Genomic DNA, 16,924 nt, shown 5'->3' with positions numbered 1-16,924 from the left:
GCAGAAATTCCCACGGTTCGTACAAGCATAGCACCACCCTCCCGCCTCCCGCCGCCCACTCACCGACTGATCGGCCCGCTACTGTTGCGGGCAGCACAACCTCAGTGCCGCGGTGCCCAGGTGGAGGGCCACCCCTCCCTGGGGCACCGTCGTCAAGTGTATCCCGCGGGAGGCCAAATGCCAGTGCGGGGCATCCCCAACACCATCGGGGGCCGTTCAGGCACGGGCCCACCGGGGCGCAGGAGAGGCATAGAGCTGCGCGCTCCTCCCCGGCTTGCCGCGGGAACGGGTGTTGCCGCGCGGCCGAGGCGTCACATGGGGGGGTGGGCATGGCAGGAACAGTGTTGGGCATGCTGCACTAGGCAAAGAGTGCACGTGAGGCCCTGGAGCACCGAAGCGTGCATGGGGAAACATGCAAGGAGTTGTAGCGCAGTGGCAAAGTCTCGTGCCATTCAGTGCAGCAGGCTTCCCCTGTACAGGGGTTCAAATCCAGCCAATGCCCTTAAAATGCATTTGGTTAAAAAAAAAAATACAGCTTTCGACCTTTTATTCCCAACGCTGGGTGGCTTAGTGATATCGCTTCTGATGGAGTGGAAGGTTTAGGGTTCAAGGCCCTCCGTGGTCGGTTGTGAAAGTGTATTTCTGCCTGGCAAAAAACATATTTGGTGCGGACCCGGGAGAACTAGTAGAGCTCCATCGCGGAGCAATGTGCGGGCGAAGCGCTAGTGGGTGTTTTATAAATGCTACGTGGCAGCACATGCCATTGTTTACAAAAAAATATATATATAAAAAAAAAAAGAAAGAAATCAGCGATAATAGGCCAATAGAATTGTGGTATATCGTATTAGTGAGTGCACATCAAAAAAAAAATATATATATAATGAATAAATAAATAAACAATAAGCATATATCATTTTGCATTGGTCATACATGGGGCAATGCGCGTATGGGAAAGGTGAAACACCGCCATTAGGTTAATAAGCAGACCGGTGGTGCACATGGTAAGCAGGGGAGGGGCGCCGCGTAACCGCCAATTCAGGGAGGTGGCAGGCGAGTGGATAGATGGCCGGGCTGGGCTGCAACGCCTAGATTTAGGTTTCCCGGGGGTGGAGGTGGTATGTCAGAGTGGCCAGACGAACAAGGGGGGCAGTCACTTGATTAGTACCCCACGGCATTCGATTAAAGCGCGCAAAGAGTAGCCGCTATCAAGTCCCGCCGGAGGGTAACGCAGTAATATGTGGCGGACACTGGCCCCGCTTGGCTTCCACATGACGGATGATGAAGCGGCCAGGAGGTCACGAAGGGAGCAGCACAGCTGAAGTGGCGCTGGGGGCAGATGGTGGGCTGGCAAGGGCAGCCTCAATTATACAAAAAAGAAAAAAAGGGAACGGAAAATGGGGAGTGAGAGCTCGACTAACTAGGGCTGCATCGCCAAGGGCGCGATAATGATGGTGTCTTATCTTATTTGCAGACCCGCACGCACATCGGCTATGATGTAAGTCCAAGGTTCCCCTTCACTTTTTTCCCCTGAGGAGAACCAGGAGGAGGCTAAGATCTGGACAAAATTCATGGCCATGGGAAAGGCGAATGGTTTGGAATAGGCAAGGAAGATGGTGGCTGCGCAAGGAGCCCTGCAGCAGTTGGAAAACCCCGGAGCGGCAAATACGAATGAGGTGCAGCCGTCAGACTCAGGCCTCTGTCTCCTAAGCGGGGAGAGTGTCGTAGCGCCTGCCAAACGGAAGCGGCCGGCAAGAGCCACAGCTGGGAACAAACTCAAAGGGGCCAAGAAAGACACGGCGGACAGCAATTTAGAGGAAGGCCCCGCAACTTCTCAGAAGGACAGCGGGACGAGGAGAACTAAGAAAGACATTCTGGAACAGGAGGTGGCTGGTGCTAGTGGGGTGCCCCGCACAGTTCAGGGTCACGCCACAGGGGCGACCATACGAAATGAGCAGGACCAAACAGGAAAGCCCGCAAAGAACGTGTCCTGCGGCCCCGCCCCAGGAGCATCGAGGCAGGGGTTGCAGGTGGGACTGGGTAAGATGATGGAGGCGATGCACAGCTTCATGGCGTCAGCAAAGGCGCTAGCGGGTCTGGGCACGGACGACCAGGGCTCTAGTAGCAGGCGAGCATGCGCAGGGCAGGTGTGGGGCCAGGGCTCGAACTCTCCGCCGAAGGGGCAGGGCGAGGTTCCGGTGCATGGAGCCGAGGGGTCGGTCGGGCCTGCGACAGTCACTTTAGCAGGTGTGAACGAAAAAAGGGCAGTTGTTATGCCTGATCCCCCTTTGTTATCCGGGAGGTCATCACTGGCTTGGAGTGTCCCTTTAGAAGCCAGGGAGAGAATATGGAACAGGGAATTCATCTATATTTTCTCTCTGCTCACATTTGCCAAAGAGGGCGCAGACATAACGGTACCCACCAAGGAGGTCGAGAAGCATAAATGGAAGAGGAAGGTTAAGCCAGAGGAATCAATAGACAATTGGCTAGAGGTGTTCGCAATGCTGTCCACAGTGATCATGGAGAGGTTCCCCGAAAAGGGACCGGCTCTATGCAAGTATAACCGGGTCATATACAAGGAATATACCCGCAATGGGGGCACAGGGTGGCTGAACTACGACAGGGAATTCAGGCAAAAGATGGAACAGGCACCAGAGATGGCATGGGACTGCCGCGAAATTGAACTCTGGGTGCAGTACTTGGGCAATGGCAGCAGGCCAGCAACCAGTGACCCCCATTTCGCTAGACACAAGCAAGCAAGGCCGTACTATTTTTAGCAACAGCTTAGGCCCTCCTTTTGAGGGAAGCCTCCGCAGAGGGGGTGAGGGGGTCATCAGTATAGGTTCAACAATAATTTGTGCAGGCTATACAACGCCAGGACATGCTCATGGGGTCCCGTCTGCAAATTCACTCACAACTGCTCCAAGTTCGCCGGCTGGCACCCCGCAGCCGAGTGCAACAAGGGGAGCAAGACCGATAAACCAATGGCTACCTATGCCGGGGCCAAGCAGCCGTAATTGTCCGCAGTCACATCACACTTCATTAGCTCCCTCTCCCATAATTTTTAACACCTTAGCACGTATTCTTAAAGGCTACCCAAGAACAGCCAAACGCAAGCTTTTGTTCAGGGGTTTCAGTGAAGGTTTTAGGATCCCTTACTCCGGCCCGTCAGTTACGAGGGGCGCTAATAACTTGCACTCAGCCATGGAGGCCCCGGGGGTCGTGCAGGAGAAGCTAGAGAAGGAGCGTCAATTGGGGAGGGTGGCTGGCCCCTTCACCCAGCCACCCCTTCCAAATTTCATTGTGTCACCACTGGGATTGTGCCAAAGAAGGAGCAGGGCAAGTACAGGTTAATCCACCATCTATCTTTCCCCAAAGGGTCATCCATGAACGACTACCTCGAGGAGGGAACGTGCTCAGTTTGCTATGCTTCATTTGATGAGGCTATTGACCTCGTTTGCGCAGCAGGCAAAGGTGCGCCCATGGCGAAGGCGGACATTGAGTCCGCGTTCCACCTTCTCACGGTCCACCTGAGTAGCTTTCACCTCCTAGGTATGCAGTGGGATGGTCAATACTTTTACGACAAGTGCATGCCCATGGGTTGCGCGGTGTCATGTTCCTTATTCAAAACCTTTGCTGGCTTCTTGGAATGGGCTCTGAGAGAAAGCACACCCCTGGGGAGTTCACTGCACTACCTGGACGACTTCCTCTTTATCGGTAGGGCTGGTTCAGGCGACTGCAGTGCAACCCTTAGCGCATTTGAGCATCTCAGTCAGTCACTGGGGGTGCCATTGGCTCCTGGAAGGACTCAGGGACCTACAGCGTGCTTGACATTCCTGGGCATTGAGATTGATTCAACGGAAGGGATGTGCCGATTGCCGAAGGACAAGGTCACGGCTCTGCAGGCCGACATCCGGCAGGTGCTGAGCAAGGATAAAGCAACGCTCGCCACAATTCAGAGCGTCCTAGGCAGGCTCAACTTTGCAGCGAGGATTATATCAGCGGGCAGAATATTTGCCAGGCGGCTAGCAAGGGCGACAGCGAAGGTTAAGAAACCCCGACACATGGTGCGGCTCAGTGCAGGCCTGAAGGAGGACCTGCACATGTGGCTGTCATTTTTGGAGGAATTCAATGGTTCCTTATTGTGGCGTTCCGCATGGTGCATCAGTCAGCAGCTCCAGCTCGCCATCGATGCTTCAGGCAGAGAGGGGTTTGGGGTCATACTAGACCGTTAGTGGTGTGCGGCGAAATGGCCCAATGCATGGGTTAGGCATGGACTCACAAAGAACATTACCGTACTGGAAATGTTCCCAATTGTCCTCTCTCTCTATCTGTGGCCACAAGTGTTAGCCAACAAGAGGATTACATTCTGGTCGGACAACATGGCTGTAGTGCAGGCCATCAACTGCCAGTCCGGGAACTGCCCAGTTTTGGTAGGACTGTTGAGGGAGCTAGTGAGAGGTTGCCTGTTGAGAAATGTGGAATTTTGCACGCGGCTTGTGCAAGGAGTGTAGAACGTGGCCGCTGATGCTCTTTCTCGTTTTCAGTAGGCGAAATTCAGGGCGGCTTGCCCCCATGCGATGAAGGAGATGACACCGTTCAAGGCGGAGTGCTGGCGTTTGGCTCAGTGGAGCAAAGTATAGGGGCACTGGGAGAGCTATCACTGGCCCCTTCTACCCCTGCCAAGTACAAGGTGTGCATCGACAGGTTCACATCAGTAACACAGTCATGGGGAGTGGTGACACCCACCCACCGGCCAAAGGGGTGCATCGCTTCGTACTATGGGCAAAGTACGATGGGAAATCACACGCGTGGGTCTCTAGGCACTTGGCGGCCATCGCCCATTTCTCAAAATTGAGGGGAGACGGAGACCTGACCGCCGGTTTCCCGTTGAGGGCAGCACTGAAGGGATGGGCCAGACAGGAAGGAAAGACACCCGACCAAAGGGCACCCATTGATCTAGACATGCTCAGGGCTTTGGTGGAGGCACTCACAGCCATTTGTAACACACAGTACGAGGAGCTGTTATTCGGTGTCACATTTTCCCTAGCCTTCTTCGGAGCATTCAGGACCTCAGAGTTAGTGGCGAGGTCAAGGAGCGACGCGTCCGATAGGGCACTAAGATGGGGTGATCTCAAGATGGGCCAAGACATGGCTGAACTAAAAGTTTGGCACTCAAAAGCTGACCAGAAAGGGATAGGTGTGGTGGTGCGTTTGAGAGTACTAGGGGACCCCAAATGTTGCCCGATAGAACTCCTCAGGAGGTACATTGCAGGCCGTTCCTCAATACCAGGATACCTATTGCTCCACCAAGATGGCCAGCCTTTGACACAGTTCCAATATAGAAGGGTCTTGAGCTGGACAATCGCAAAGGCGGTGTACCAGGGGCGTAAATGGTCAATGCATTCATTTAGAATCGGTGCAGCCACCACGGACTATGAGGAGGGCCTGCATGCGGAGGCCATTAAGCGGATCGGAAGGTGGCAGTCCGGAAGATACAAGCTGTACATTCGGTCCGTGGACCCTAAGGGCTGTTAGCATGAGCCCCCGAGGGGCAGAGCATTCAGCGCACTACACCAGGAGGTGGGGGTGGGTGGCGGGGGTACTAGGGTGCAAAATGTGTTGAGTATATTGTAAACGTTATGGAGCCTTAAACATGTGCGATCACGGTTGTCAATAAATAGTGTGGTAATGCTTACCTTCTTGTCCATCTAGAGGATAAGACAATATGGGTGATGGGCCACTCATTGGTGGACAGAGCAGGACACCGGGCCAGAGAGAGTGGCTGGAAGCACGTTTCAGCAACATCAAACTCACCTCGATGGGGACCCCAGGAATGAGATGGGCCGTGCTGGAACCTAGAGTCCGCCAGCTGGTGGGGGAGAGAGGGTTTAAGCCAGACATTCTTGTAATCCACATAGGCGGGAATGACCTCACTACTCGTGGGAGGGGCCCACTGTTGCAGTCCACGACGCAGGGCCTGGCCAGAATTGCCGCCTTGATGGAGGGTGGGGAAATAATTTGGTCTGAGATTATCCCAAGGGAGGTGTGGCAGGGAACAAGGTCTCCTGCCGCAATTGAAATGTCCAGGAGGAGAACCAACCGGTCGCTACAAATATTTGCGAATCAGCACGGATTTGGTTTCATCAGACATACCATGCTGAGCAGACACCTGAGCGGTAATTTTGCGGCAAACGGGGTACACCTGTCTGACGCTGGAGCGGATATTTTTCTAATAAATATCAGAGACGCTCTCGAGAGAGCAGGCTGTAATTAGCATTTAAAGGGGGAGCACAGGTGAGGGAGGCCTCGGTTATCACGAGATGCCATCCCCGAGGCTTGGCGGAGTTACAGGGCGATCCTAAAGCTTTAAAATTGATTAAAAGGCCTCCAGATGGTGATTCCTGGAGCCAAAGATATTCCTCAGGGCTCTGGGAGCCTTTACGGCGGGGCCTGGGATGACGCGACGGCGCTCCTTTGTCCCGCAAGGGACAGTTGGAATCCTGAGAAACTGTGGAGACTGGCCGGGGTCTCCCTCTGACTTGTCAGGAGCATGACAAAACTAATAATGTGGTAAACCACGATAAAGGAACGAGCTGTAAGATGCTAAGCACGTTGGTGCAGAGAACACCAGCTCTAGCTTTCTCAGGATGGGTGTGGGCCAATTTTAATAAACTCATCTCTGACACCGGGATCGCCCATAAGCTAACCCTACCTGTGTAATCAATAAACTTGCGACATATTATACCCACAAATATTGTCCTGGCATTTATTATGTTGCATGCATGATATTGTGATAAACGCTAATTGTACACACCCTAAAGGGCTAACGGTAGCAGCGCTATGTTGCTGGCCATGTCGCACGTAGGGCGACTATAGGGTGGACAGCTTTCTAGCGTCGCTCCCCTGTCCAGTAGAAGAATGGTCTGGAGGGGCCTCCGTACTTGCTGAGGGTGGTCCTCCTCTTGTTTATGGCCCCTAAGGTGTGAGGAGGGAGGAGTGAGGCCAGAAGGTCTCTTAAGGGGTGACCCTGCAAGGCTGGGCCTCTTTGGGGAATGGCGATCGACCCCCCCCCCCCAACACCTCTACAACAGGAGAAAAATAAGGTCCTGGACGCATTCATAGAAGTAGAGAAGGTCATATATGTGAAACATGAGTATAACATGACTTTCTTTACAGGAAACTTACGAACCGTCGCAAAGCGGAGTTACAGGGCATTCCTAAAGCTTTAAAATTGATTGAAAGGCCTCCAGATGGTGATTCCTGGAGCCAAAGATATTCCTCAGGGCACTGGGAGACTTTACGGCAGGGCCTGGGATGACGCGACGGCGCTCCTTAACCCGCAAGGGACAGTTGGAATCCTGAGCAACTGTGGAGACTGGCCGGGGTCTCGCTCTGACTTGTCAGGAGCATGACAAGACGAATAAAGTGACAAATCACGATAAATCACGATAAAGGAACGTAAGATGCTAAGCACGTTGGGATCAGAGAACACCTGACAGAACAGCTCTAGCTTTCTCAGGATGGGTGTCGGACAATTTTAATAAACTCATCTCCCACACGGGATCACCCATAACCTAACCCTACCTGTGTAATCAATAAACTTGTGACATATTGTACCCACAAATACTGTCCTGGCATTTATTATGTTGCATGCATGATATTGTGATAAACTCTAATTGTACACACCTTAAAGGGCTAGGGGTAGCAGCGCTATACCTCACACAAACAATTCATAACTTGCCAGCTATGCTAGTGAGCATTACAGGAGACGTGGGAGTGAGAGTATCTGGCGAGGCGCAGTGCCAGCATCGTTCCTCATTAAACTATTCTGATGCTGTAGAGGGAAGTAGTGAGAGGCTGGGCCACGAGCTTTCCGTTTAGTTTGGGCGGAGAGCTGCTTCTTCTGCACTAAGTTGGAGGCGCTCTTGCAGGTTATTATTGCTTTCTTTCTTGAAACGAGAACCACAGCATTCTTTCGCTGGTCGTGATGTGGCGCTGGTTGGGCTTCCCGCTGCTGCTGCTGTTCCTCTGCTGGTGCCTGGGCCCGCTGTGCACCACGCTGGTACTGGTGGTGCCCGCCCTGGTCTGGTTGGCACTGGGGGGTCGGCGCCGGACGGAGCCCCCGGTCGACCCCCGGGGCCGCGCAGTCTTCATTACGGGCTGTGACACAGGCTTCGGGAACCTGCTTGCGCGCCGGCTGCACGGACTGGGGTTCAGTGTGTTCGCGGCCTGCCTCTTCCCTGAGGGCCCGGGGGCGCTGGAGCTGCAGACCGCTACCAAGGAGACGGGCGGAGCAGGGGAGCTGCACCTGGTCAAGCTCGATGTGTGTAGCGACAGCGACGTCGCCCAGGCCAAGCAGCTCGTGCAGAGCCGACTGCCAGAGAAAGGTGAGTACGCGACGTGCGATTCGTCATTTTAGGGGGCGCAATAACCTGCGTGCCCGTTGAGTTGTGATACAACTTGCAGTGCTGTAGTGTGTATCTGCAGAGGGTGCCGTGATTTGTCTGTTTGAGGGGCACATGGTGCGATTGCAGAGAGGGCTAAAGACTGCATAACGCTGGGCCAAATGCGTGGGTTGAATGGATGCTGTTGTGTAGCTGCAGTAATGATGTGGTATTTCTAGTCTGGGTGTTCTAGTTCTGCCTGTGCTCACATGGAGTACCTGCGATTGATGTTCTGCGGGTGGTGAAAAGGTGTGCTGATAGTCTACTGAATTCTTTAGCGCCTCTCTGCTGCTACAACTCTTCCCGGGATGGTGTGCCTTTGCGCAGTCCGGGTGATGCTGAAACTATATTGCTAAATGGCAATAAAAGCAGCGAGGATGTTGACTAACTTGACTTCGTTCGTATGTTTACGAAAACATCAACATTTTATAAGTGCAGAGGTTCAACTCCAACATTTGTTCCTCGACACAGGGTCAGTCTGGTCTACATGAGAATTAGGTAGTGATGAAGCAGAAAATGAAGGTTTTGATTTATTAACGCATAAACGTAGTGTGAAATAATCATGTGTGGCATTAACCGAACTAATAAAGATTGTACGGGGACAAAATGTGCCCTCAGAGTAGTTTGCCCACATTATACGCGCGCTTTATATAACGTGGTGTATTAGAATTGCACTAATCCGACATAATCATAAACGTGTGCTACGATTTGCTTGTTTGAAATGCTTTAGCTTAGCATTACTTTAGCGGAGGCTTTGGCCTAGTGGCCTGGTCTCACGGTTTAGATGTTCGTATTTTTCCAATGTGCTATTAAACGTGTATTTCTGCTTGAAGCTGTACTTTTCCACAGAAACTGTTCACATGCTTATCTTAAGGTTTCGTGCCAGCCTGGCATATTTTCTCTTTAATTCAAGGTCGACTTGCAGGTGCGGACAATGGAGGCTCTGAAAGTGAGCTAATTGGGAGACAATGTTGCGATTTGCGTACCCATCTCCAAGGATAATGTATGCTTAAGTAAAAGCTTGAGAACTGTCGTTTTTGATTGGACAATTTGAAGCTAACCTATGAACCCTCCAATGGAGACCCTACTGGATTCGAACTGTTGGCTATAAAAACCAGGTGCACGAGAGGAAAGTATCCATTATTGGACATCCCGCCATTTTGTAGACTTCGTAGCTATTATGGCCCACTTTGTTGCGACGCCATTTTGAGAGACTTTGATGCTTTCTCTAGTCGAGAGAAAGAGACTTTAATGATTCTTGCCCTAGAGACTTTAACTTTGATTTGTCCCTTTGCATGAAGTAGTAGTCTTACCTTGCCGCCGTGAGGCAATTGCCCCGTTCACCCTGCCCCTTTGTCCCGTCCCATGCTGACCGAGAAACGATACCTGTGAGACGAAGACTTAATTGAATGCTGATCGTAATTGGTAAATATGAAAGGAAATTGTAAAATTGCATTGTGTTTCTTTTAGGTAACCAACTGCTGATTTTGATAAGAGCCCTAGCTAGGAGTTTTCTAAATTTATGTTGCTAAATTGTTTTTGCATGAAGTCCCACATGCCGATGCTAATTTGAGGTTAGATGAGGATTCCATATATCGCACGATGCAATTTGAGATCTTGTTATGCTGACTAAATGTACGCAATTAGCCCATTACAGATTATCGTATTAGTGCTTTGCATTGCCGTTATCGAATGCCTTGTGATTCAAATGCTACATAGATTACACTTGTTTCGACGATATGGACAGCTATTAATGTTCATTTATGTTTATCATTTGGTGTTGAGACACATCTATATCGTGCTAGCTTTGTTAATATAGGGAAATAAATTCACTAACTTTGCAATAAACTGGTGTGGTTATTCCTGACTGAAAGGTCAGGGTTCGCCGAAATGTATTCTGGATTAATCATTAAGTGTTATGTTGATCAAGGTATTGCTTATGTACGTTATTGATTATTGATCTGATGCGACTGATCGATTAAGAGTACAGAGAGTTCCCACTTAGTCAAAAGATTCATCGGCCTAAAGAGCGTCCGGACACAGGTAAATTGTTACTACGGTTCGCTCTATCAGTAGATGGTAGCAGAGGACGGTTACGTCTTTTGGGACCCTGTACTATTAGAGTACATGGTGTTGAATTAACGGTTACGCATTTTGAGGCCTCATTCGAGAAGTTGAATTAGATTTTTCTTGGATAAAACTGATTGACAGAATGATGATGGGCTAGGTCCACCGCGACTTTCCCGGGATCTCGGAGCTTGCGAATGGAGAGAACGGAGGTGTGGAAACAGCGTTGGCGGTACTAGTGATGGTATGAGTGAAGTTAGGGTTTTGCGCTTGCACAGCTTATTGCCGCAGGGTGTGTGAAAAGGTTGTGAGGATTTTTTTTTCTTTTAAAGGATAGCGGAGGTGCGACTCCGAGTGTAGAAGTAGAGAAGTCGTCGAACTTCATAGAGATAGCGGAGGTGCGGCTCCGAGTGTGAGAGTAGGGAAGTCGTCGAACTTCATGTGCGTGTGGCGCTTTGTGCATAAAAAGGTCCACGTGGTTGTTGTTGTTGAGACGGGCCCTGCGAGGTCAAGAGACTCCGGAGTATGTTGATCCATGTTGTGGTCTGGGCGGTTTAGTAGGTTGATCGGGCGTGGTCAACGAGTCGGTACGTGTGTTAGGGAGTGAAAGAAACTTCGACTTCGGGCTTTGACAAGATTCTAAGTGCACTAGAACAGATCATTGACAAGTTGAGAGTAGGTCTGCAGGTCAGATTTGCTTGCGAATGTGGGGACTGAGAAAGACGGAATAGCGGCCGAGGCTAGTGAAAGGTCCCTAAGGTCCTGAAGCGATTGTGTTACCCTTCCTGTAGTAAACCGACAGATCTGTTTTAGTTTTTGGTAGCTCGCGATACATGCAAGAAGTTGTTACGAGAGGAGCTGAGTGAAGGAAGACTAGCCGCGAGGCTTTGTCAGCCGCAGTGTGTGTGAGTGTGACGTAACTAGGAGCCGCGCTGGGATAGGTTGGTTGGAGAGAAGGGTCGCGCACGGATTGGACGCAGTCCGTGGGACTCGATTGGAAGGGGAAAGGCAAGCGAAGAGTATTCCGGGAATTAAAGTCACCTATTGATTACAAATTTTGTGGAATAAAAGTGACCTATTGATTATAAACGTTGTGAAATAAAAGACGAGAAAATGAAATTCCTTAAAGCATTTAGGAGTGCGATGAAGGGGGAGTCTTACATTAAAGCGAGCGTAGGAGAGGAGACGCCGCCCGAAGGTACTCCAGCTTACATTGTAATGGAGGAAAAAGGGGTAGCTCCGTGTCTTTGGCTAAAGCAATGGCACAAACTGACAGAGAAACATGGGAGCGTAGCGTTCCCGATACATGGGATATTCAATATAAGGATCCTAGAGAATTTGAGATTCACGATGTACGACATGAAGGTGCCTCCAAGGCCAGCACAGTTTGAGGCTCTAGCAATCTGGGAATTAATGGCTAGACAGCAACAGAAAAATAAGTTTGAAACAAGGATGAGGAAGGTAGAAAAGACACTAGCGGATGCTAGGTGGGATAATGCGCAGAAGGTGTGGAGGTCAGATGTATTGCAGGGAATAAAATTGTTTCCCGCAATTACTAAGGAGGAAGAGGAGACAGGTAAGAAAGCTACCTGTAAGACAGACAGGAAGTGTTCCAAGGATAGAGAGGACGAGGAAAAATTGAGAAGAGAAGAGGAGTTAGAGGATGAGGAGTTAATAATGCAATTGCTGAACGACCGTCCACCACCTTATGCGGAGAATGGACAAGGTCCAAGTACCAGTTCTGCTCCTCCGGCATCGGTACAGAACATTGAAACCCAGAGTTCAGGAGCGCCATCGGGATCTAAGGACCCGAGTTTACTGTTCACCCCGCAGATACCGCAGGTGAGGAGAATATATCCAGATGTGCCCATAACGAAACCAGCAGAAAATTATCAACCGCAGATGCCAGGGTACTACAGCAGTGACAATAGTGGAGGAATGGTTCTAGAACAAACAGTAAGGGGAGTACAGAATGGTCACAATCCAACAATGACACAGGCTGAATCAACTCAGTTTATGATGCCTCAAAAGCAGATGCAGGGAGGAAACGCACATGCTCAGATGACGGGGAGTCAGATGGGCATGCCGATAATGATGACCCATAGTATGGGGATGAACATGCCTCAGAACATGGGATATGGACAGAACCCAGACGCGATATCACTACCCATTACTGTAGGTCCACCGGTACCTCTGTACAGTCAGCCTAACTTAGGTATGAGCGGTCAGGGATCAATACTGCAGAATGGGACAGAAAGGAGGTGCATAGAGAACACTCCAGGGATAACTCCGATAGCGGCTCAGCCAAGTGGATCTGGATCCTTGATGGAGTTTAGTCCCATATGTGCTCAGTCTACACTGGTGAGGTCGAGTCCCCCACTGATAATACCTTTAACATCGAATACTGAAAAGTTGCCGCAACCATCAATGGCAGTCGATGTGAATGCTACACTGATGGGGGTAAATGCGCAACAGCTGACACAGTGGTTCAACAGCTTGAATTCCACACAAAGTTCAGACAGTGGAAAAGGAGAAGATTACTTGAACAGAATGAGGCTGAACATGGAAGCACAAGAATTGGTGGAAGGGAATATGGGTGTGAATAGGTTAGAATCCTACACGGAAGAGGAGCTGAGGTATCTATGTCCAAAGATCACGAAAGAGGTGAACAAGGTACATAAAAGTTTGCAGGAAGTAGCGGACAGAAACGGGATTGACATAGGCAAGACGAAACACTTGAGCAGGAGCTATAGGTTGGATTTTGGGACCACAGATTTTGAACACATGAGGTCAGCAGGTATGAAGGCACACCTTAGGGAATTGTTGCAGAGTGCCCAAGTGTGGAGGTGCTTAGATAAGTGGGAAAGCAGGTGGGTAAAGAGGAAGGATAAGAGGAGGGACAGTGTTACAGAGCACAACGAGAAAAGACCGCAGAGCAGCGAGACAGTAACCATGTTACCAATGAGGGAGACAGCAGGTGGAAAATTAATACATGTACCGTGGCACAGAAGCGACATTCAGTCATTTACGGATGATTTTCCCAAACTGAGAGAGAAGCCGATTGAATGGTATCAACAGACTGATAGGTTTGTGAAGCTTGCAAAATGTCTCTGGGAAGACCTGAACACTCTCTTTGAGATCGTGGTTCCGGCAGATTTGTGGGAGGATTGCAAAAGAGCTGTAGGTTGGCCGACAAGTGAACCAGAGAGAGACAGGGAGACGGGTGCACCATCACCTATGGTGATGAGTTTGTACTATAAGGTGATTGAGCATTTGAAGACGAAGGTGGCTGCGAAAAATGTGGATTGGCAGAAGATTGATCGAACTGCCCAAGAGACAAAAGAATCGATTCATAGTTACTACGAGAGGTTGTTGAAGGCGTTCAAGAATTACAGTGGCACGGAAACAATCGAGGCAAAAGATATGCTTCATTTTGTGTTCAGATTTGTGGAAGGGCTGAGACCAGAAATAAGTCAGATGATAAAGTCGCATTTGATTTGTTGGCAGCCTAAACCGATTGATGAGGTCTTGACTTATGCGAAATACTGTAGCGACGAAATTGAGGTGAAACAGAAAAAGCTGAAAGAGAAGGTGATGATGATGCAACTTGAAGCAGCTCAGACAGGTCTGCAAGGTTTGCAAGGGATGCAAGGGTTCCAACAGCAGGTACCGCAGCCGCAGCCGCAGTTGCAGGGAAACATGGCGTTTCAGCCACAGGCGAGAGGCAGAGGCAGAGGAGGTTTTGTGAATAATGGTCCGGATTTAAACACTGTTGTAACGGGTGTGCAGGCAATGAAGAAGGTGATGCCGTGTCACGTGTGCGGAATTGTAGGTCATTGGAAACGCGAGTGCCCGATGGTGGTGCAGGAAGGTGCAGGTGCAGGTGCAGGTGTTGGTCAGCAAAACAATGATGTCAATGCATTTCAGACAATGAGAGGACCGAAAATGAGAGGTCCAAACCCAAATTTTCAGACCATAAATCAATTGGAGGGATTACAACCTATGCAGCCGCAGCAGATGCAGATGCCTCGTATGCAGATGACGCAAATGCAGTTACCCATGGTACCTAATCAGCAAATGCAAATACCTTTGGCACCAATGAGTCAGCAGCAAGTGATGGTTCCTCCACAGGTCTCGGGTCAGGTAATGAGTACAAATGGCACCGTACAACAGTTCCCATTACACAGTGAGAGTGGAATAAACAATGTATGGGAGAGTGAGAGCTCAGAAGAGGAAGGAGATTGTGTGCTTGCAGCATCCTTAGAAGTTGATCAAAAGGGTCCGTACGTAGAGGGAAGAGTAATGGGTCATCGTGTTTCATTCTTGGTGGACACGGGAGCCACACGTTCAACTGTTAAGAGTAGTGAAGTACCAAATTTGCCACTCTCAGGGAGGACAGTTCAAGTGGTGGGAGTAGCAAACAGGCACCTGACAAACCCAATAACAGATCCGGTACCAGTCAGCATCGGTAACTATCAAGGGGTACATCAGTTTGTGATATGTGACTCAAGCCCAATAGCACTGTTAGGGAGAGACCTATTGTGCAAGCTGGGATGTTCGATCATGTGTTCGAACGAAGGAATAACAATCCAGACGAGCAGCGATGGGGAGGAAGAGGATAGTGTAGAGGGGGATGAAATGGAAACGGTCGATGAAGAGTATCCTCTGATTTGTCTTTTCCCGATGATAACTGAAGAAGATATTCCAACCGAATTACGGGAGACAGTCGGAAAGGAAGTGTGGGACATGACAGGGAAAGAGGTGGGATTGATGAAAGGAGTGGAACCAGTGAAAGTGACTGTAAAGCCCAATGCAATCTTTCCCCAGACCCCACAATACCACATGCCACAAGATACCCTCATGAAAGTTGCCCAACTCATTGACGAATTTGTAAAACAGGGGGTACTGAAAGAAGTGTTAAGCAGTCCATGTAATTCACCAATAATGGGACTAATAAAGCCAAGTGGAAAGGTCCGACTTGTGCAAGACTTGAGGAAAATAAATGACATCATAGTCAAATGCTGCCCTGTTGTACCGAATCCAGCTGTGATAATGTTTCAGATCCCTTGCGATGCCGAGTGGTTCTCAGTCATTGACTTGTCACAGGCATTCTTTTCTGTGCCTCTTCATGAGGACAGCCAATTTCTCTTTTGTTTCAAATTCCTAGACAGAGTATACAGTTGGTGTCGAATTCCTCAAGGGTTTTCTGAGTCACCGTCAGTATTCAATCAGATTCTAAAGAAAGATTTGGAAGAGTTAGAGTTGCCATTCGAGTCAACCCTAGTACAGTACATTGACGACTTACTGGTTGCATCAAAGACAGAAAGTGGCTGCACAGCCGATACCATTGCTCTGTTGAACCATTTGGGAGGGAATGGACACAAGGTGTCTCCTTCCAAATTACAGTTCTGTCAGAAGAAAGTGAAATACTTGGGTCACCAGATAGAGAAAGGGTCACGGAGAATAATGAAGGAAAGAATTACAAGTGTACTTCAGATGAGTCCGCCCAAGACGAGAAAAGAGGTGAGGAAATTCTTGGGAATGGTGGGCTACTGTCGCCAGTGGATTCCCAACTTCTCGACTCTAGCGAAGCCTTTACTGAAACTGACCCAGAAGGATGCTTTGGATCAAATTGAGCTGAAAGGAGATTAGATGGATGCCTTTGTTGAATTGAAAGAATGCATGTGTAGGGCTCCAGCTTTAGGTATGCCTGATTACCCAAAGCCTTTCACATTGTTTTGCCATGAACGTGATGCATGTTCTTTGTCTGTCTTGACTCAAGCCCATGGTGGCGTAAACAGACCAGTAGCGTATTTTTCAGCTACTTTGGATCCGGTCGCAGCAGCACTCCCAGGGTGTTTGCGCGCCGTAGCAGCAGTTGGTATCAGCCTCACTCAGAGTGAAGGAATAGTGATGGGACACCCAGTAACAGTTATGGTCCCTCACTCAGTTGAGATACTTTTGACCCGCTCCCGAACGCAACACATGACTGGAGCTAGACTCACAAGGTATGAAACGATAATTCTGGGCTCACCGAATGTGCAGCTGAAAAGGTGCACTACGTTGAATCCAGCAACCTTGCTTCCTGGAGAAAATGTCGAAATTGAGAACGCTGAAGACGTCGAGCATGACTGCCTTCAGGTGACTGAATTTTGCACAAAACCCCGACCGGACATTAAGGATACTAAACTTGATGAAAATGACCAAATTCTTTTTGTTGATGGTTCATGTCTAAGAGATGGGATGGGGATTTTGAAAGCAGGATACGCTGTATGCACTGTAACAGGGGTCTTGGAAGCGGGATGGCTTCAAGGAGTCTATTCTGCACAAGTAGCAGAACTTGTAGCCCTTACCAGAGCATGTCAACTGTCTGCATTGATGAAAGTCACCATTTACACTGATAGCCAATATGG

The 16,924-nt window shown here is 49.6% G+C and overlaps 1 protein-coding gene across 1 annotated transcript in view; it reads left to right on the top strand.

Moving 5' to 3' along the window:
- Positions 1-7,791: 7,791 nt before the first annotated feature.
- Positions 7,792-16,924, top strand: part of LOC138295686 (retinol dehydrogenase 7-like) — a 146,611-nt gene continuing 137,478 nt past the window's right edge. The window contains exon 1 of the mRNA XM_069234131.1: positions 7,792-8,387. Coding sequence (XP_069090232.1) covers positions 7,988-8,387 — 400 coding nt within the window. The 5' untranslated portion in view covers positions 7,792-7,987. The remainder of the gene's footprint in view (positions 8,388-16,924) is intronic.

Source organism: Pleurodeles waltl, chromosome 5 (genome assembly GCF_031143425.1).
Source record: "Pleurodeles waltl isolate 20211129_DDA chromosome 5, aPleWal1.hap1.20221129, whole genome shotgun sequence".
NCBI lineage: Eukaryota > Metazoa > Chordata > Amphibia > Caudata > Salamandridae > Pleurodeles > Pleurodeles waltl.
The sequence above is the reverse complement of the archived record's forward strand: the minus strand, read 5'-3'. Positions and strand labels throughout refer to the sequence as shown.